This window comes from Thalassophryne amazonica, chromosome 18 (assembly GCF_902500255.1).
Source record: "Thalassophryne amazonica chromosome 18, fThaAma1.1, whole genome shotgun sequence".
Lineage (NCBI taxonomy): Eukaryota > Metazoa > Chordata > Actinopteri > Batrachoidiformes > Batrachoididae > Thalassophryne > Thalassophryne amazonica.
The window spans coordinates 17,091,205-17,113,727 of record NC_047120.1 but is presented as its reverse complement, the minus strand read 5'-3'; the positions used below and the strand labels follow the sequence as shown (position 1 = coordinate 17,113,727).

Below are 22,523 nucleotides of genomic sequence, written 5' to 3'. Positions count from 1 at the left end.
TGCATATTCTTTTCAAAGTTCTGATACTAATGATAATGTGGTGCAGATGGGCCAAAAGATGAAGTATTTCTTTATTTGTAAAAACTATACTGAAGTACAACTTACAACTTAAAGCGCGCCACAGAACTCATTTTGAGATGCAGAGTTTTTCTCTCATAAAATTACATCTTTATTCACGTAAAATTACAAGTTTATTCTCATATCACAAGTGTACTCTCGTAATATTATGACTTTATTCTTGTATTATTATGAGTTTTTCTCATTAAATTACAACTTTATTCTCATAATATTTAGACTTTATTTTAGTAATATTACAAGTTTATTCTCATAATATTACGAGTGTATTCTTGTAATATTATGAAGTGATTCTCGTAATATTATGACTTTATTCTCATATTATTATGAGGTTTTTCTCATAAAATTACATCTTTATTCTCGTAATATTATGACTTTATTCTCATAATATTATAAGTGTATTCTTGTAATATTATGAATTTATTCTCATAATATTACAAGTTTTTTCTCATAAACTTACAACTTTATTCTCATATTATGACTTTATTCTTGTATTATTACGAGTTGTTTTCTCATAAAATTACAACTATATTCTCATAATATTACAAGTCTACTCTCGTAATATTATGACTTTATTCTTGAATTATTTAGAGTTTTTTCCTCATAAAATTACTCCTTTATTCTCAAAATATTTTGACTTTATTCTCATAATATTACAAGTGTATTCTTGTAATATTATGACTTTATTCTCGTAATATCATGACTTTATTCTCGTATTACTACGAGTATTTCTCATAAATTACGACTTTATTCTCATAATATTTTGACTTTACTCGTAATATTTCTCGTATTCTCATAATATTACAACTGTATTCTTGTAATATTATGACTTTATTCTCATAAATTACAAGTTTTTTCTCATAAAATTACAACTTTATTCTCATAATATTATGACTTTATTCTCAAAGTCTAAAACAAACCTGAATGTGGCCCTTAAACACTGTCGTACAAATGATCTGGCCAGACTGTGCTGTAATGATTGTGTCAACAATTTTTCTTTGTGTCTAGCAGATTGAAAAGCTGCATCGTGAGCTTGAGGACGGAGATGCTGCTGCTTTAAAAAATAAATAGACAAGCCACAGGTCACAGCCAGGATGTCGGCACAGACGCTAACAGCCAACGAACAGTTTGCTGTGGACAGTGAGAGGCTGTTCTTAGTGTTAAATATTAATCATTTCAATAAACTGAATTTAAATACTGGACCTTTATTTTCCCCCAGACTTAGACATTTTGCATCATTTTGTCTGTGGAGTTGATATATCTTGGAATTTGTTGCATTTCACAAACTGGGCCTAAAAAGTTTAACAGGGTCAAAATGGCAATTTTTTCAAAATTCATTATGTAAAGTATAATCATGTATCCCTTTCAAATGCAACCTTCTGGATTTAATTATTCCATTAATTTTATAGAAAAAACAATTTATGTGACATAAATAAATGGAAAATGTATTGGAATTCAATTCAATTCAATTGAATGACGATTTTCTCGGAATTGACCTTTTTTGCAAAAAGTAGCATTCAGTCAATTTTCATGCAAAATCTGTGGAACTGGTGTCAAAATGTTCTGAAGAACCTGTTCTTTCATAATATACCATATGTAAAGACATCAGGGCAAAAAATGATCACCACCGCCACCAACACTTAGTCCACCCCTGACAACATTATTTCAACAGACCAGAAGGTCCTTGATTTATGTCCAAGTGTTATGAAATACATGTGACTGGAAAGAGAACATCCTAAGCTTTAAAATGACACCACAGTTGTCTTGGTAGGTCTTCTCTTCTCCAAGAAATTACATCTGATGTTGATAAATATTAACCAGTGTCATAAGTCCACCCTTTTTGATACACCAATATATGAAATGCGACCATGTGCACATGATTAACATCATGTAGGAAATCCTGGAGCAGAATGCTCAGAATCCAGAGGATGCTGAAAATATTTTCTTCTCACCTGAGAGAAAAATAGTTTTTACATTTCTAGATTTAAAATTTTGACATTTTAAGTACCTTCAATCAGTATGATTCATAAATCTCCTGAAATGAGACTGTTAGTGCAAAAATACTGGAAAAAATATCCTTTAAATTCTCATTGAAATGTAAAAGTAGAAACCAACTTAAGAACTTAAGCAACACTGAGTTGATTTGCAGTGAAAATTAATTCTCTCAGGTGAGAAGAACATGAAACTCAGTGAAATACGGTCAGTTGCACTTTTCACGTCATTTTTAAACTTCTTGAAATTTTAAGCATCTTTAGACCGTGTGATTTCTATATCTCCTGAAATTAGTCGGCGTCAATAAATTCTTATTAAAATGATTGAATGCTATGAGATATGAGGCATTTTGCAGTAAAATGTAAGTTTTTGTTCAGGGCTTCACGTGGGGCTGATTTGGTTCATTAATATGAGAAGGAACATCTTTAGTGTTCTTGAATGTGAATTCAAGATCACTCAAATTTGATGCTTTATGGTGGCCAAAAAGTGCCAAAGAAGCAGTGATCAGATTGTGTTGTCAACCAATCAACCCGAAATTCAAATGTTTCAAGATAAAATGTCTGTTATCTTTTATTGTTCGTTGTTCAGCTTAGACAGTCACCAGTCTGAATGGTTGTTACCCGTCACGCTTTTGCTTCTTTGTGCAAACATAAAGTTCTAAGCTCATGAAAATACGTCCGTTCATTCTTGCAGGTAATTAAACGCTAATGAACAGATAGTTATGAAAGTTATATTCCATTCTGCTAATATATAGCTCTAAATCATATACACTGTAGCTTTAAATTAGGATTACATGAATGTATGATATGATAATTGCAGGCCAAAAACGTAAAAACTCCTCTCTTGGTGTCCTGCCATGAAATATCTGTTTGACAAACATTACAGCAGAGTTCACAAGTTTGTTACTTCACATTAGATAAGAAAGAATTACACCTCATTCCATCCACATTACACATCATTACTTACATGAGCTGTAAAAACCACTCGAATCCTCTTTTCATCATCAAAAAGAAGCAACATCAGGATTCTTCCTGTAACAATTTAGGAGCACCACGCTTGCAGAGCGCAATCCTCCTCCTCCACCAACAATTCCACAATTTTTTACTTTGGAAAAAATGTTCAAGGTCAAACTCCTGTTAGAAGTGGCTTTTCATAAATTAAAATATAATACAAAATATAGATCAAAAAGGCTTTTCAATGTTAAAAAGAATCAAGTATTTGCTAAATCTGCAATATGGATCAGATGCAGATCAAACTCCATCTGTTCATTGGGAGTGACAGTTTGCACCTCATTGTCACAAAAGAGAGTGATTGAGGCACTTTGATTGAGATATAATATAAAATGTACATTAAATGGGCTTTTCAATATTCAATATTTCAATATTAAATTCAAATATCCAGGAAAGTGTTGATGAGAATGATGGACAGTCGGGCCTGAGCAGAGCAGATCTAGATCAAACTGTGTCAGGTGATAGTGAGTGCCAGTCTGCACCTCACTTTCAAATATGAGAGTGATTGGGGCACATTTGAGTAAGATATAATGTAAAATCTACATTAAATTTGGTTTTCAATGTTAAATTTGAAATGGACACAACATCTGTCATCTGGATCAGATCAAAATCAAATTTTGTCAGGTGATAGTGCCAGTCTGCACCTCACTTTCAAATATGAGAGTGATTGGGGCACATTTGAGTAAGACATAATGTAAAATATACATTAAATTGGGTTTTCAATGTTAAATTTGAAATGGCCACAAAATCTGTCATCTTGATCAGATCCGGATCAAACTTTGTCAATCGATAAAGATACCTTCCTACATAATGCTCCCAAATATGAAAGAAATCTGATCTTTTTTGTCAGAGGTATGAATTTTTGAAAATTCATTCAATGTTAAAGATAGGGATTTTTCCAATTTTCCAAGATTTTTTCCTGACTTTGCTCTTTGACCTATGTCCTTGAAAATTGAACCAGTTCTTGCCTATCAGGATATGAATCTTCAGTAAAAACCTAAGGATATATGAAAAACTGTGGGCTCTAGGCTGTTTGTAAACAAACAAACAAACAAACAAACAGGCGTCCTCCAACTTCATTGGTGGAGGTAAAAAAAAAAAAGATTCTGATTTAAAAGTGAGAATATTTTTTTACAGTTTTATCTATGGAAAAAAAAAAAAAAAAGGAAAACATGAAACATTCAATTGCATAAGTACTCACACTCCCCAAAGGGGTCACATGGCGCAAAATGTGTTTTAATATTTTATATTTTGGGTTCTATGTTAAACATGCCCTGCATCAGATAAATGGACTGCATTTAGTATATAGCTCATTCCATCTGTGTCAGAAGCTCAAAGTGCTTTACAATGATGCCTTACATTCACCCATTTACACAGAAACACACACTCACAGACGGATGCCACCGTGCTGCCATGCAGCTGCATTTAGAAACTTCCCTGCTAATTGCAATAGTTTGGAATGAAGCGACCTTTTGCATTTCTGTGACATACGTAAGTAAGTGACATACAGACCCTCACTGAATCTGTGACACACACACACACACACACACACACACACACACACACACACACACACACACACACACACACACACACACACACACACACACACACACACACACACACACACACACACACACACACAATGAAACAGTCAGAGAGGGTTGTGTCCAGCAAGTGTCTTTCCACTTTACTAAAAAGGTGAACATTTTTAACATAATTAAATTAAGGAGTCAGTTTTCGATAAGGCTGAGGAGGAGCTCATAAATATTTACAAATCAGTAAATATCCCTTTGTCTTCTGTGTGCCAAGATTACACATTTTCCTTTTTGAATCCACACATGGGAGCACATGTAGAGTACTTGTTCTGGTTCTGTGTGTCCGTCCATGTGTGTCCAAAATAATTCTGATCCCATTTGGACCAACCTTGATAGAAAGATTGAGGGTACGTTTGGGCAGATTGATCCAAACATCAATAGTATCAACACTAATATCGGTGTTGGTATCGGAGTGATACTAGTCGATACTTGAGTTTCAGTTTGTATCCTCTAGGTTCTGCACGTTGCTCTCATTTCTTCAAAAAGTTGTCTGTGCAAACAAAGCTGCTTTCATATGTCTTCTCATTACTCTGTCACGTGACTCAGCGGCAACATGTCAGGCGGCGTGAGTGAGAGAATGCAGAGAGAAAAGAGAAGTGCAGTACAGACAGATTTTATAGAAAGCAAAAAAAAAAAAAAAACAGAGAAAGAGAGTAGTATGGAGCTAAATCCAGGCCAAAAGTTTTGTAATCTGAAAATAAAAAAAGATTGAAAAAATACATTTTGAAACTGAAAATTCGATGTTTGTTCTTGAATTTTATAATTTAAAAAGTATTATTGAAAAAATAAATTTTGAAATTGAAAATTCAATGTTTGTTCTTGAATTTTATAATCATTTAAAAAGTATTATTGAAAAAATAAATTTTGAAACTGAAAATTCAATGTTTGTTCTTGAATTTTTGGATTGGGGACACATCGGTTTTTTAGGTATAGGTGTTAAACTTTGCAATCTTGCATATTTTCCAGTTTTTAAACATCAAAAATGACCAAGAGTGGTCTAGAATTACTTGTAATAGACATCTTTGTCCTTAACATCACTTAGACAATACAGTGTAAAGTACCCATGTTTCCTGAAAGTAACATCATGTGAGGACTGATTGCTCTCCTGTCACTCACAATTCCACGCCCCTCTCAATCGAAGCCACACCCTCCCACGCCAGAACGGGGCCAAAAAGTTTGAAACTGAAAAATAAAATCTGAAAGTGAAAAAAGATCTGAAGGTAAAAAAAAAAGAAATATAAATGAAATAAATTATTTGATCAAAAAAATTACAGAGCTGAATCAAAAAAATATTTTAACTGAAAAATATATATCTTACACTTATTTTTATTTTAATAATACTTTTTAAATGATTATAAAATTCAAGAACAAACATTGAATTTTCAGTTTCAAAATTTATTTTTTTCAATCTTTTTTTTATTTTCAGATGACAAAACGTTTGGCCTGGATTTAGCTCCATAGTGTAGCAGCTCTGCCATGATGATGAGCATGTAAGAAATAAAGCTTTCGTGGGCTTCTTCTTGTTGCTCGATCAGGCGGGCGTGTGGTGCCGTGAAACAGTTTGGGTTTCTTGCAAAACCAGAGACTCTCTTGCACAAACTCGGGCCACTGCTGCTGGAGATAAGGTGGTTTTCAGCTACGAGACCCCTGGTGGTGGAGAGAGAGAGCGTCCATTCTCCCCAAAACAATCCATTTAACCATCAGAATTACTCCCAAACTGTAAAATTAAGGTCAATAAGTTGCATAGTTCCCTTTAAATTAACGTGACATAAATGCAACACACAGTGTGTGAGCGATCACTCGCCACCACTGCAACTGGACATCAGGACTGAATGAAGAGTTTTCACTGGAGGCCTGTGGACATCATATTTTAAAGATCTTCTCCTGGAGAGATGTGTTGATGAGAATGAGCAGACAAGTCTAAAAATGTGGGCAGATAAAACAAATAAACCGTCACCGCCGCACACCGCCGTGGCTGAGAGATCTTTTCTGATAGTGCAGCAGATAACTGAAACAATCATGCAAATGGTGATAAAAGCATCAAATTCTGCAGAAACACTCCTCTTTTGAAAAAACTGATTGGCCACTTGACTATTCAATCAGGTAGGGGTCAATTGAAGAATTACACAGAGGTCAAAATTAAAAGATGTTCCAATCATATTGAAAAATATTCCACATTATTCGTCTGATCATAAAGATTCCAAAAAGGTATAGTTTGGACTATCTGAGACTGAATTCTATTTAGTTACGGGATAAAAACAGCAAGAATGGTGACAAAGGTCAGTGTCAGTTTGTACAGGGGTCAAAAGTTAAAGTTGCTCCAATTTTGGTAAAAAGTGATACAAATTATTGGTTGAGCTAATAGAATTAATAAATGGAATAGTGTTGACAGTGTTGAATGCTTGATCTCCAAAGTAAAGGTCAAACAAGGTCTACGTCTATTGGATTCTATGACATGTGACATATGTTACCCCGTAACGTGATAAGTAAGGATGATACATGGTCCAAACTATTCCTTTTTAAGACCGTGTTCACCCAACTAATAATTTGCATCACTTTTTACCAAAATTGGAGCAACTTTAACTTTTGACCCCTGTACAAACTGACACTGACCTGTTATATGGCTGGGGGGCCTGGCTGCCTTTTTGTTTCTGTCTTTTGTTTTTCCTTCCAGGTGGCTTGCATTTGGGACTGAGTGGCTGTGTTGCTGAGGTTATCAGGACCTCACCCTGATCACCTGCGGCTCGTCAGGACTCACAGCTGAGGTGCATCTATATGGATTGGAACATGGTGGCATTTAAGACTGGAGTATACAGTGTGTATTTGCCAGAGACTCGACCTTGTGACCAGACGGGTGAGATCGTCGTCTCGGGAGCCATCTCATCATCAGTGGATGCAGAGAACGTCCAGGGTTTGATGCACGGTCTGTGAAAGAGGAGGGGGTGAGGTCTCATGCTCGTCAGCACACTTCCTGAGGTACGTTAGATTTTGTGACTAACATTTATACAGTCAGTAAATGTGGTGTCCCTCACACCTTTATTATATTGAGCTGTATGTTAGTCATGTATCGGCTTCCACTGCAGTGGAGTTTTGTGAACTGGATGTTCCATGCCTGCAGGTTGGGAAGCTGATTAGTAATCAAGCCAGGAAGTGTTTGCTGTTTGTACACCTTTAAGTGTTCTCTCTGTGTGTAGAGTGTGGACTCACATAATGGTTCCTTCTTTCACAGACTCGGTTTGTTGCGGCCACCTGGGGGGTGTCGGCGGGGTCCTTGGGTCCGAACAGCTTCTGGCTCCGGACCGTTAGCGCTGCTGGGAGCGCACCACGCCAGACCGCACTTTGTTATTTTTGTATCACTGTTATGTATTAAATTCAGTTAGCCTTTGTACCGTGCTCTGCTTATTTCATACTGGGTCCTTCAAACGCTGGTCGGTTCTCCGAGCTGCGTCCGACACATAACACTGACCTTTGTCACCATTCTTGCTGTTTTTATCCTGTAACTCCATAGAATTCAGTCACAGGTAGTCCAAACTGTACCTTTTTGGAATCTTTATGATCAGGCAAATAATGTGGAATATTTTTCAATATGATTGGAGCATCTTTTAATTTTGACCTCTGTGTAATTCTTCAATTGACCCCTACCTGACCACCGATTGAAAATTCAAGTGTCAAATCAGTTTTTTCAAAAGAGGCGTGTCTAAGGAGTATTTCTGTCAAATTTGATGCTTTTATCACCATTTGCAGGAATCCCCTCTAAATGTTCTCTTGTCTGCTGCACTATGAGTGTGGGTGAACTGATTGTTTCAGCCTGAACTGCCTGTTGCACTTCCACAGCTCATGCTGTGTGAACGGATGCAGGTCAGTGTGACGAGCCGGTTCAGTCATCACGTGTGAAACACAAAGTCATTTATTTCCAGCTGGAGGCGACAGTTTGTTTAATTATAGAGGGAGGAAAATGTTTGATCAGTGTTTCTCTTGTAATGATTTGGACTTACACACTGTGAATAATCACAGAACACCGATAACTGATATCTGTCTTTGTGCTTTTGTGTCACTTTTAATTCACACCAGTAGTTTTTATTGATCCCAGTCTGACTCAACCTTCAATTATGGCACCTTCACACAAAACACGAATGAGGCCAAATGGCGCAAAAGGAGGATTCGTGAAAAATCAGAGCTGCACTCAAAGGCCTCATACAGCCCATTCGGGCACAGCACGTGCACTCTACATTAGTGTGTCGCTCACACTGGAAACCCATTTGAACGGCGGGCAAGATGAGGTCACACTGCCATCTGATCGTGCTCACAACATTCACACTGCATGTCCAACGCATGCCGGTGCTGCCGACCGAACGGTCCCCCTAAAAATCGGTCCCCCCTGATGACGCGGTTCACGGATTATCACCTCGTTTCTGCTTCAAACTGCACTCCACTCATCATCTATCTCAGCGACGGATAGCTGAAGCTTTTGTACAACAATCATTTCCACATAAATTCAGCATTATTTCATCATAAAAGGCGGCAGAAGCGATCAGAGCGCCGCGCCTAAAGAGCTGCTAGCTGATGTGTTTACTGTGCGTCGGTCATTTCAAAGCGTCATGGAATTTCGCCTCGTTTCTGCTTAAAACTGACTTTAGAATGATTTAAGAGGTTTTACCTTTTATCATCTGATTGTTAATGATCCCATTAATCCATTTGATCACTTTGGGTGAAGAGACTCCACCTCAGACGTGTTGCTGTGGTTCGAAATGATGCATGCGCAGATGCAAAAGGTGGACCGATTTTTAGGGGCGGACCGTTCGGTCTGCGACACCGGCACCAGAGCTAGCAGATCTTCAAACAGCACTTGGATGTACACCTCCCTTATTGTGATGTTGGTCTTCAAGTTTGTTTCTGACAAGCATAAAAAAGTCTTAAAAAGTCTTAAATCTAGCTTGTCTACAACTCACACCTCACACCAGAGAATTGCGTGCGCTGCCCCACGAAAAATTAATGACGAACAAATAAAAACTCCGGTGTGGAAGGAACGGATGATGATTCTCGTTTCTTGCCCGCAAAAGACGAGAGTCCCAGTTCTTGACTTTAATCAGCACAAAGGTGATTCACGATTGAGATCTTTAAATGACTTTGAGGGAGTTACTGAAGAAATTACAGAACTGCTGCTTCTGAAAAGCAGCAAAGCAGCAGGTCGCTGCTTGAAGCTTGAAGCAGCGTGACGACCCACTGCTTCAATCGATGTAGAGAAATGATCATTTCCTGATACACACCGTCAAAACAAGGGCCGCTCCGGTGTAATGTGAACTGAAGAATCGATAAGGGAATCGTTAAGCAAAAAGACTATTGATGTTGGTGGATCAAATCATTTCTTATCGATTCTTAACAGGAACCGTTTTTCAATTCCTATCCCTATCAACGACTCTACTAAAGCCTTTTCTTGGACCATTTCTGGAAAGAGTTGTTAATTTGGACTTTTTGACATCTGATTTTTTGGGTTTGTAGCATACTGGTGAGTACCATTATCATCTCAAAGTGAGAATCTGCTCAGTCCCAAACTAGAGCTGAGTAGACTTTGGCTTCCTTTATGTAGGCTCTTGAAGAGTCTTCCTGCTCCTTTTCATTTCTCTACTCTTCCAAACAGTGGGGGGGCCTCGGTGGTCCACGCATTAAATCAGCGTCATGTAGCGTGTGTGCTAATACTGTCAGATAGGAAAGGCAGGGTCAAAGCGGTAGTCATGGAAACAACCCTGACCAGATTCCACTTAAAAATCGATGCACTTCTGTGTGTTTCATGAAGCCCCGTCCCACATTCAGACACAGGTCCCTCGACCACAACGAGGCAGACAAAGCTGGACACAGCGAGGACTCAAAGAGGAAAAATACTGAGCTGATTAGTCGGGTTTGTAATCTGAGAGCAGGTAAACATGCTTAAAGAAGACCGTGGCTTTGTTCACATCTACGTAGGGATTCTGCTGTTTGTCGTTTGTCTTCACACGAGGCCAGCTGCTGCAGGTAAGACGAAAAGTTAAAAGTAACTCCAAACAGAAAATAAAAACATCACTGAGGCTTTTTTTTTTGTCTTCATCTGAGTGTGTGTTCACACCAGGCGGCTTTTAAACTAAAACGTAACGCTGAACCTGACAGAAGGGACTTGATGTTGGAAAGGTCTATCCTCTTGACTTTACTCAAGCAGATCACTTTAATTCTCAGTATTTCTATCACAGTCTCAGCTGAGGCAAAGCTTTAATTAAATGTGACCTATAATCCCACATTAAGGCAGACAGCCAGTGTAGCTGAACCGATCAATGGATTTAGAGGACATTGTCCAACCATGATACCTCGGTCCCACTTCACCTGCCTGTTATCATTTTAAGTGCAATTTTAACTGTAGCAATCATTATAGCATATATCAGAGGAGGATTATTTAGGACCATGGGTGCAATTTGGTGGGGGATGGGGGGGACATGTTCCCCCACCTTTTCAACCAGGGGGGACAGAATATGGTATGTCCCCCCCCCCCACCTTCTGACATATATGTGTGTACTTGAAACATGCTTTGCCAGTCTTATGTGCAAATCATGTCAGTCTTATGTGCAAAACCATGTCAGAATAGTATCTTTGTTTCTGCAAGTTTGTATTTTCAGCAGCATTGACTTGTTTACACCTGTTTCTTGTTTGTCACATTCTGAATTTTCTGGGACTGCATTTGCCCAGATTTGAAACCAAAAATAGTTGCCTCTAGGGACTAGTGTCTACACATAAGTATCAATGGACCATATGCTAATTTACTAAATTCTGAAAGTTAGAAAAGGAAATCAGAAAAGCTATCTGGGACCTCAGAAAGCCCATCTGCAATTATTGCTTGAGCTCCAAAATCAGTCTATGCAAGTGAAATTATGTTCAGTATGAGTGTTGTCATTAGTGCCACTTCGAAAATTAAATTCATGATAAGTAATTTATCCTAAACTTATGATCTGTTGTTTTTTCAAACTTATGCAAAAACAAATCTTGAGAAAAAAAAATACAGTATGCGATAGTTAATAATTATTAAGAGCCTGTTCTTTCATATTTATGAATACATTTTACCACATTGCAGTTGTTTTTTTAATGAAAACTCATCCTATCATTGTTTTTGAGTTCTACACATGTGGTGATACCTTATTTACACCAGGATGTTAATAAAATCAATGCTGGCTATTCTCAGAATAAAGTACTTATATCCACAGTTTCAAATTGCATAAGTCAAATGGTGTCCACTTTATGTTCTTCTCAAAACATTAAAATTACTGTTCTGGATGCTCAGAATGCATCTGAGCTTATCTAGAAACCGCTAGCCTAAGGGCTTCGGGCTGAAGCTTAGGGCTAGTGGCTGGCAACCACCTTACTATTTCTTCTGCTTTCCTTTTGCTTAATGCTGACAAATTATACTTTGGGACATGGCATTGAACCTGTTGCTTATAGTAATAGACATGCCATCAATTACTCAGTGCAAAGAAATAATTTCTTTACTTTAAAAGCTGCAAAACATAACTACATTGTTTTTACTTCTCTACTACCTTTGCAACACCCCCCCCCCCCCCCCAAAAAAAGTGGCCTCAAGCCAGTTATCCAAGATGGCCATCAAAATAGAGTTTTTCACTAAAACACCTTTAAACAACATATAAACAACTTAAATATCACAGAGATTCAATGATAAGAGTAAATTGGTGGCCATTTTGGATGCCATTTTGGATCTTGAACCCATGAATGAATTTACTTTAGGCACAAATGAGTTTGCTGTGACCTGCAATGGTCTTCCCATTGAATCTCTGTGATATTTAAGTTGTTTATATGTTGTTTAAAGGTGTTTTAGTGAAAAACCCTATTTTGGCAGCCAGCTTGGACACCATCTTGGATAAATGGCTTGAGGCCAGTTTTTATTTTTGGGAACATCCTGATTGTGTTTTGGGGTCATCTAAGGAACCTAAAAAAGTTGGTTTGGTTTAGTCCGGGGGGGTACAAAGGTAGTGGTTGTAGCTCCCGTAGTATATATTATTCAGCCTGGCAGGGGAGGTGTTGGACATGGGGGATTGGTTGCTTCATCAAAGTGTTTGGCCACCAGTTGCCACTGGTATATTAGTACTCTTTTACCAAATTCACAAGCTCAGCATCAACCCCCACTCTTCTTTTCCAGCAGGTTTGCCAACTGTTGATGGGCCCCCAGACGGAGATGCTGGCAGGGACACCATCAGCCACTCTGTGTCTATTGTGCAGCGTCTCGAGGCCCTACTGCTCCAGGGGAATGGAAGCGACGTGTTCTTGAGGGTGGAGACACGGAATGCCGATGAGGTGAAGGTGATTCAGGCTCACTCTCTGGTGTTGTCCTTGCAGAGTCCCATCTTTGAGAAGATGCTTCTGACTCGTAACAGCAGCACCCTGATCCTCAAAGAGACCTCTGACTGCACTGCTGTCTTTGCCAAGTTCATAAGGTGAGGAGGCTCTGATTTGCCCACAGATGGGATGTGTCACTTTGCCCGTTTCCTCACCGTGTTTCCGTGTCTGCTGCCACTGCTTTTGTTCTTATTTCAGGAAGTTTTAAGCCCTGTGTAAAAAAATAAATAAATAAATAAAAATAAAAATTAAATTAAAATAATGATAATGAAGATATTTTATATTATTTGGACTAAATAAAGTGGATCATTTTGGTTAAGGTATCACGGAATCATATATTATGGTTTTATTGTATCACAAAAATTAATTTGCATGGCTCATTGTCCAACATCTACAAGTGTAGGCGTTCAATTTTGTAAAATTAATTTGCATGGCTCATTGTCCAACATCTACAAGTGTAGGCGTTCAATTTTGTGAGTGCCAAATTTTTATTCATGCTATCATATTCTTTCTAGAGGTTAACAAGTAAAAAGGGGATTGCCATTGATCTGGTGGAAGTAGTAACATACAATATTGTGGCTATGAAATTAGTTATGCTTGATACATTAATCAATTTATAAAATTCTTCTCTATCAGAGTATTAACTGTTATGTGTCGGACGCGGGCGGAGAACCGACCAGCGTTTGAAGGACCCAGCATAAAATAAGCAGAGCACGGTTCAAAAGATAACAGAATTTAATGACATAACAGTGAGTGCTTAATAACAAATAAGTGCGCGGTCTGGCGAGGTGGAACAATGGTGCGCTCCCAGCAGCACAAACGGTCCGGAGCCAGAACAGTTCGGACCCAAGGACCCCGCCGACACCCCCCAGGTGGCCGCGACCAACCGAGTCTGTGAAAGAAGAAACCATCATGTGAGTCCACCACTCCCCACACAGAGAGACCACTCAAAGGTGTACATAAACAGCAAACACTTCCTGGCTTAATCACCAATCAGCTTCCCACCCTGCAGGCATGGAACACCCAGTTCAATTCTCCACTGCAGTGGAAGCTGATTAAACGACTAACATAACAGCTCAATATAATAAGGTGTGACGGACACCACATTTACTGACTGTACTCATGTTAGTCACAAAACCTAAAGTACCTCAGGAAGTGTGCTGACGAGCGTGAGACCTCACCCCCTCCTCTTTCACAGACCATGGCATCAAACCTGGTACGGTCTCTACATCCATGATGATGAGATGGTTCTCTAGACGTCGATCTCACCCGTCTGGTCACAAGGTCGAGTCTCTGGCAAATACACACTGTGTACTCCAGACTTAAATGCAACCATGCCCCAATCCATAAAGATGCACCACAGCTGTGAGTCCTGACGAGCTGCACATGACCAGCCTCAGGTGATCAGGGTGAGGTCCTAATAACTCAGCCACACAGCCACTCAGTCCTGAATGCATGCCACCTGGAAGGAAAAACAAAAGACACAAAACAGAGGACAGAAACAAAAGCCAGCCAGGCACCCCAGCCACAACAATTAACTGCTCTTAAAACAGCTTCTAGTCAGCTACACAGTCAATTAGAGTTTGACCGATATGGATTTTGGAGGGCCAATACTGATATTAGAGATGATACTGATATATCTGCTAGTATATATATATATATATATATATATATATATATATATATATATAAGACAATGATTCCTAAGCTTTCATTATCAAATCCTTATGACAAAATTGCAATTGAAGGTTGATGTTCTAAATCAGGGGTTTTCAAAGTGTGGGAGAGTGAGCCCCCCTCAGAGAATAAATGAATAGCTGCCCCCCCCACGACAACACACATACACGCTACTTCGACATCTTCGTGTGCTTCTTTTTATTGTTTTACACGTTAGACACATTCTAAATACATTTGTGTGCTTTTAAGGAACTGTCTATGCATTTACACATTTACAGCCTTTGTAAACATTTTAAACATATTTTTAAAGAACTTTCTATTCTTTCACACATTTTACACCCTTTTCAGACATTTTAAATGTGTTTTTAAAAAACTTTCTATTCTTCTATTTTTATCTTTTGTCATATTTTAAACATTGTTTTTTTTAACATTTAAACATCTATGTGTGTTTTAAATGTCTTTGCCATAACTAATGCATTTTAACATAAATAATATTAATTCAACTTTTATACATGTTTAGTCTCTCATCTAGTCTCTCCTCTTGTTTAGTGCGAGCAATGAGTCTGGGTCTTTGACCTGCACAGGCAGCTGATGCAGGGATGCTCTGTGGAGAGGAGCAAATGAAGATCATCCTCTACTTTCTTCTTTTTTTTGGTTGCCCCAAACTCTGTCTTATTACTGGTAGATTTGAAATGTTTTCTTTTTCCTTTTTTCCCCTTCTTCTTTTGTTGGTTAACAGTGTTTACAGTTATTTTGTGCACGCCCCCCCCCCCCGAAAGACTCTGGCGCCCCCAAGGGGATCATGCCTCACAGTTTGAAAACCACTGTTTTAGATTGAACATGAACTTTATTATAAATAACTATAAAAATATAAAACAATTTCCTTTGGGATGAATAAAGTTCTTCTTATTCTTATTCTTGAATATAATCAACAACCAACCGCGACCACTTGTCTCTTGTCACTGTGAAACACCTACTCTGATTGAAAATGAATGAAAGCTGGCTGTCTCTTGTCTTTCATAGCTAGTGTGTCCAAGGGGTGATGGGGTCCCAGCCTTGCTTGACGGTATTGTAAAAAATGCACCTGGAACATGCAAACGCTCTGTTGCTACAAGCACGGTGCTCTAGTTTTAAATTTCATGCCAATTTTGCAGTATGTTTTGATAGAAAACACAATTCTGCACACATTGAAATAAAACTTAATAATTTATATATACATAATGCCAGATATTATGTTACACAGCACTAATACCCCGAACAGTGGCAATATGAGGTTCGAAAAGCAAACAATAAATATTGCAAATACATTCTTTTTGTATGATCAAACATATCTGGTTTGTCACCAATGTACTGCCCTTTAGAAATGTAATTTTAGCATTTATCAAATGCTGTAAGCACTGAAGGAGAGAAAAGCAAAAGAAACTGCAGCGGGTTTATCAGCGTCTATCAAATCATTTGTGCAATCAGTCTGTGCAACTTCTTCCAATTCAGTGTATGAGTTTCAGTCATTTACAAAAACAATGATTAAAGTCAGTTAGATGGCCCTTTGTGGTCATTGCACTTGAATATGTGGATTAATTATGTCCTTGGGCTTTACCAACACCCTCTCTGCATGGTGTAGTTTGATTAACTTTGCCTGCCCTCTAGAGGCAGGACATCTGTAATCGCACTCCACCAGAGGGGACATGCCTGCCTGGTTGCCTGAGAGAAGGAGAAAGTAAGACTGCTGTGCTGGGAAACTACTTAATTTATCTCAAGTTCAAGAAAAACTCACATTCCCAGATGTTATATCAAAGGATTCAGATATATTGTGGATGTTAAAACAGCAATCAAAGAATTGCTGTTTTCCTGGAAAGTCCAAACATCTCATTCTGAAGAGGTTCCATGCTGAGTGAGTACCGTGGATTAGGAATGACCGAAATCACCTCATGATGAGAAGGTCTTCGGTTTTTTAAACCTGGTCTAGCTCATTGAGGCCTTTCTGTGATTGGGTTTGCTCTGGTCAATGGCTTAAAGTAGACCTGCATTGAAATAAATGTGGTCACATTTCAGAAAGAAATAGCTGATATGTATTTATAAGACCCTTGTGAATGCAGTAAAGTAAATCTGTAAGCCCAAATTTGTAATTCAGCGGAGAAATCTTCGTTTAAAAATGACAAATTTGCAGCTAAAATTTAGCCCTCTGTGAAAACAGTTTGTACAGCCGTATCATTTCCATGACGTCAGGGACAAGACGACGCGCTCCCGCCTTCAGTCCGATCCCGCATTGAAATTGATTTTATCTGTTAGTAATGTTACTTATACACGTCCTGGTTTCAACATCCAAAAGTAAGCTGCAATGAATGTGAGCTACAGATCTGTGTGCTCAGATCAGCAACGACATCGACAGCGGGCGCCGTTCTTCCTCTCCCTCCTGCCTCTCTTGCCTCCGCTGCGCTTATTAAGTCTGTGGGCTCGATAACGAGCTCGTTAACTGCCGACGCGGGCCACTCACACCACCCGTGTCGGTGTTGTGTCAGATTCAGCGCACAACACCGGCATCACCTCTCTGTCTACTGAATGGAGCTGCAGCACACTTGGCACAAGTCCTGAGATTATGCTCGCTGTTTTAATGCGAAGCGGCCGGTACACCTGTTGCTGCAAGGACAGACTTCTTGCTGCAAAATCCACAGCACTGCACGTCTCGGCAATCGGAGCCCCAGAGCTCCATGGACGCTGAGAGAGGTTTATATATTTTTAATGACTGGGATTCTTTGTGGGTCTCGCCTCCATATCCCGCGATGGTACCGGAGGCGAAAGACAGTAGATTTTCATTGCGACACCACTCAATCAAACAGGCGTATGAAAAAGTCCCCCAAAATAATTTTCAAGCACAAATAAAAGAAATGTGTACTCACCAAACGTACCGCAAGACAATATGAAGTTTTAAAAAAAGTAGATCCTTCCGTATAAGACAAGAAAAAGGTGCAGATGCAAACTGACGTAAATCCACAAATTACAATTGGCACAATGCATGCTGGGAGAGGGTCTTGTCTGTGACGTAAATGTTAGCTGTAAATTTGTCATTTTCAAATGAAGATTTCTCTGTTGAATGACAGATCTGGGCTTGCAGATTTACTTTACTACATTCAGAAGGATCTCATGTGTAAATGTAAGTCATTTTTTGTTCAAAAAATCTGACTGCATTTTTTTCAATGCAGGTCTCCTTTAAGACCCTTTCACACTGGGCCAACACAAAGTTGTGTAATGTGGCATACCGACTATGCTGAGTTTATGCAGCCCTATGTGGCAATATGCTGAGGGTCTCTGAAAAGGGTGCAAAAAATTAAACGTTGGTGTAGAGCAACAGACGCAGTGCTCTACACAAGTCTACACAACACCCCAACACTGGACTTTTTTTTTTTTTTATATTTATTTCATTAATTTAAAAGAAAAACAGAAAAGCAAAAAACAAAAGCACCACAATACCAGAATGAAAAGGAGCAGAAAGAAGAACAAGTCTTATGATTTCTGCCCCTTTTAACAATACAATCTTTCAATATACAGCATCATAGTCAACATTATTTAACAGATTGCATTTCTTTAACTTGTCACATACCACTGACCCATTTCATAATTATGACCATTAATTAATAGATTACATCACTGACAGGTTACATTTAAACTTAAGACACTCCAAACATTTTCTGGCAGTGAAGCTTCAAAACCACGGAAGAAGAAGAGGCGGGCCAAGCTTCCACGTTCACTATCCTCACGGACAGATCGCCAGCAAGAGGACATGTCCACGTCCGCTATAACTCCTCACAGATGGATCGTGCGTGTGATCGCCGGCTGTAGCTCTGCCTTCACCTCCTCAAGTTCTCTCACAATTGTGGCACGTTAAATAAAGTCCATTAACTTGTGGAAATAATGTATTCTGACTTTTCAAATGTATCAAATTCATCTGCATGTCCAGGCAGTCTGTAAAAACAGCGTCATAGAGCCAATCTTCTCCCCCCTGTACGCATTCCTGCCAAGCTGCCCCATGTGCGCAACTTACACAGCCATTCCTCAAACTAGAGACGCAGCACAATGCAACTCTACGCAGGCCCGGTGTGAAAGCGGCTTTAGAGGTTCGCACTGTTCCCTCACAGCAAGAAGGTCTGGTCCCAAGGTTCACTTCCGACCTGGTCCTTTCTATATGGAGTTTGCATGTTCCAGGTATTCTGGCTTTCTGCCACTTCCAAAGGCATGCAGATTAGGTCAGTTGATGACTCTAGTTGGTGGCTGTAGGTATGAATGGGTTTGTCTGTCTACATGTGGTGGTCCTGCGACAGACTGGTGGCCTCATCCAATGGCCGCTGGGATAGGCTCCAGCCCCAAACCCCGGGCCTTTAACTGGTATAATCAAGTCACGTTTAGAAAATGGATGCTTTGCTCTGGTTTTGTTCTGCAGTCCAAACCTTAGTGTCTATGTGTTTACATGCAACCTTTATTTGTAGAGCAAGTAGCTCAGTGGATAAGTAGCTGGCCTGCCAACATGTAAACCTTGGTTTGAAACCTAGTCATGCACCCCGTATCTGACATAATCTGCATTGTAAATGAGTACCACTTTGGTTGGGGAAGTAACCTGCATAGTAGTAGGCTCTCATCTGCTTCACGGTGCAGAATCCAGAGATTAGTACAGGCATAAACTGGCCTTGTGGTCTGTATAGGACCTCTTTATTTATCAATCTCAGAAACCACTGAGGGCGACCTCTTGTACAATGATGCAGAGAAACACAACAGATATAAAATCAACCAAAAACAACTGCAAGCAAGAAGTGAATGTCTACTGATTATGTTTTGAAGAGTCCAAGTGATATGAGAGCTTTGAATTTTAGGGTTATATAAGTTTGCTGCATTTACGCTAAAAGTGTTTTTTTTTTTAAACTCAGTCCTGGTTCATGATCCCTATGGAGCCAGTTGGTGGAACGATTAAGAAGTGGACCTGAGTTACAGGACAGCAGAGATGAAATGTATGGAAATAGTTTTCCAATTAAATGCCAGTGATTATTGGATCCATCTGCCTGAGAAGGCCAGCTGACTTTATTGTGGCGGATGCAGTGATGAGTACTGTAACAGTATCCAGTGATGAATCTGAAGGCTGAGTGGTAAACTGAGTCCAGTGGCCTGAGTGTGGAAGTAGCAGCATTTCTGTAAATTATGTTTCCATTATCAAACATGGACAACATGATTGTTTCAGTAATTCTCTGTCTGCAGATTCGGGGAGAAGTTGGATTTATGTCTATAAAGAAAGCCAATTCTGCATTTTAATTTGTTAACTGAATGTAAGTTTGTCATTGACCCACATGCCATGTATATTATGTTGATAGTAGTGATGAGCATATTGCTGAAGTTAGAGTTTTTGGACCATGAACTTACCATGAATTTTGTTTTTATTATTCTGAAATTAATGAGGTAATGTTGCAGTGCTTTGGAAAGAGAGCTGTAGTTTCTCAATGACTTGTCAGATAGATTTAGTAGTAGACTACAAGGTGGCTGGGAAGTGCAAAAACACTTTTACAAATGGCAGAACACTTTTATAAGAAGTCCCAAAACAAATTTACAAAGTCCTGAAACAAATGCATAAGTGACAGATTCTGAAAGAAGGAGATGTACCAAATGCCGAACATGATGGTAGGAGAATATACTAAATGACACACATTCCCCTTCCGTCACATTTGGCATTTGGTACATTCCCCTTCCGTCAGAATCTGTCATTTGTAATTTTGTTTCAGAACTTCTTGTAAAAGTGTTCTGCCACTTGTAAAAGTGTTTTTGCACTTCCCAGCCACCATAACAATATAAAAAGGTATCATCTACATATGGATGAACTTGGCTGTCTTTTACAGAGGACACAATGGATGGTATAAGTAATACAGCTGGGATCCTAAAGACATTTACTGAAAGAAAAAGACAGGTTTTTCTGAAGGGTACTTCCATCAGCTTCAGTATCTTAGGGTAACTAACCTTTTGAAACGTGTAGCTATAATGATATGCATTCTCTCTGTGCAGGTATCTGTATTGTGGGGAAATTTCTATACATCTGGATCAGGCCACCCCTTTGCACAAGTTGGCCTCCAAATACCATGTGCACAGCCTCCAGCAGGGCCTTACCCACTACATGACCCAGAATTTGGCCCGAGATTCCCCCTCGGCCCATGTGGTGGGCTGGTATGAGTATGCACTGCATGCCGGAGATGTAACTTTGAGGGACAACTGCCTTCAGTACCTGGCCTGGAACCTGTCTTCGGTGCTGCATAATGGAGAGTGGGTGACTATCAGTAACCACCTCCTCATGTCTTTGCTCCAACGTTCTGACCTTATCCTTCAGAGTGAGATGGAGCTTTTTGCAGCTTTGGAGGCTTGGATCATTCATAATGCACCAGATGGTCTGACAGTGGAGAATGCATTGAGAGCAGTGCGCTATGCCATGATGCCCCCAAGGGAGCTGTTCCGCATACAGACCCAGTCCACCATTCTGGCTCGCTATCAGGAGTCTGTGCGTGACCTGCTGTATATGTCATACCAGTTTCACTCATCATCACCACTGCATATGGCCAAATACTTTGACGTCAACTGCAGCCTCTTCATGCCCAGGAATTACCTGTCCCCAGTGTGGGGCTCACTCTGGGTCATTAACAACCCCACACGAGATGATCGCAGTACCAGCTTCCAGACGCAGTTAGGTCCCAGTGAGCATGATGCCAGCAAGCGAGTGACATGGAATGCCCTCTTCTCCCCACGCTGGTTACCCCTCAGCATGCGGTCAGTGTTCACTGAGATGGGCCCCATGCAGCCAACACGTGTAGAGGGAGGGCGGCCTTGCATCATCATTACACCGGCCACTTCCAGCGCAGACTTTGCAGGAGTAACCTTCCAGAAGACCATGCTGGTGATGGCTCAGCAGCATGGAAAGCTGGTGGTGAAACACGTATACAATTTCCACCAGAGCACAGAGGAAAATGGCGACTTCTTAGATGACGTTGATCTCTACCGCCAAACATCTGAATACCTCATTGATGGTTCTCTCTGCCTCCACATTGTTGTAAAACCTTTGTACCAAACTCTCATAACAACCAAAAACTGAACTTGTGGACAATCCCAACTCAACATACAGAACTCTTGGAACCAACATTTGCAATCATCACATCATGGGGATGTGGCTCTGAATCCCCCTCATGTGTGATGTTCAGGTCATCCGTCTGAAACTGCTGTTTTTACTTGGTAACAAACTGATAACACATTGGTTGATTGATAAGAATTAAGAAAGTATACTAGGGGAGCTACGACCACTACCTTTGCACCCCCCCAGAACCAAACCAACTTTTTAAGGTTCCTATGATCCCAAAACACAATCAGGATGTTCCCAAAAATAAAAACTGGCCTCAAGCCAGTTATCCAAGATGGCGTCCAAGATGGCCACCAATATAGGGTTTTCTCCCTAAGACACCTTTAAACAACATATAAACAACTTCCTACTATGGCCATTTTGAATCTTAAACCCATGAATGAATTTAGTTTAGGCACAAATGAGTTTGCTGTGATCTTAAATGGTCTTCCCATTGTATCTTTGTGATATTTAAGTTGTTAGTATGTTGTTTAAAGGTGTTTTAGTGAAAAACCCCATCTTGGACGCCATCTTGCATAACTGGCTTGAGGCCATTTTTTATTTTTGGGAGCATCCTGATTGTGTTTTAGGGTCATCTAAGGAACCTAAAAAAATTGGTTTGGTTTAGTGGTAGGTAGTGGTCGTAGCTCCCCTAGTAGTAAGACAGAGAAT

The 22,523-nt window shown here is 39.5% G+C and overlaps 1 protein-coding gene across 1 annotated transcript; it reads left to right on the top strand.

Annotated features, from left to right (window-relative positions):
* Nucleotides 1-1,169: 1,169 nt before the first annotated feature.
* LOC117530537 (BTB/POZ domain-containing protein 17-like) lies at nucleotides 1,170-21,848 on the top strand. Its single transcript, XM_034193430.1, has 3 exons — nucleotides 1,170-1,215; nucleotides 12,849-13,140; nucleotides 20,756-21,848. The coding sequence occupies exons 1-3, from the start codon at nucleotides 1,170-1,172 to the stop codon at nucleotides 21,828-21,830; spliced, it is 1,413 nt and encodes a 470-aa protein (XP_034049321.1). The 3' UTR covers nucleotides 21,831-21,848.
* The last annotated feature ends 675 nt before the right edge of the window (nucleotides 21,849-22,523 follow it).

Excerpts from the sequence above, each read along its gene's own strand:
- LOC117530537 (XM_034193430.1), top strand. The coding sequence starts at position 1,170 with ATGTCGGCACAGACGCTAACAGCCAACGAACAGTTTGCTGTGGACA. Across the intron at positions 1,216-12,848 it reads CGAACAGTTTGCTGTGGACA|GTTTGCCAACTGTTGATGGG; the intron begins GTGAGAGGCTGT and ends CTTTTCCAGCAG. Across the intron at positions 13,141-20,755 it reads GTCTTTGCCAAGTTCATAAG|GTATCTGTATTGTGGGGAAA; the intron begins GTGAGGAGGCTC and ends CTCTCTGTGCAG.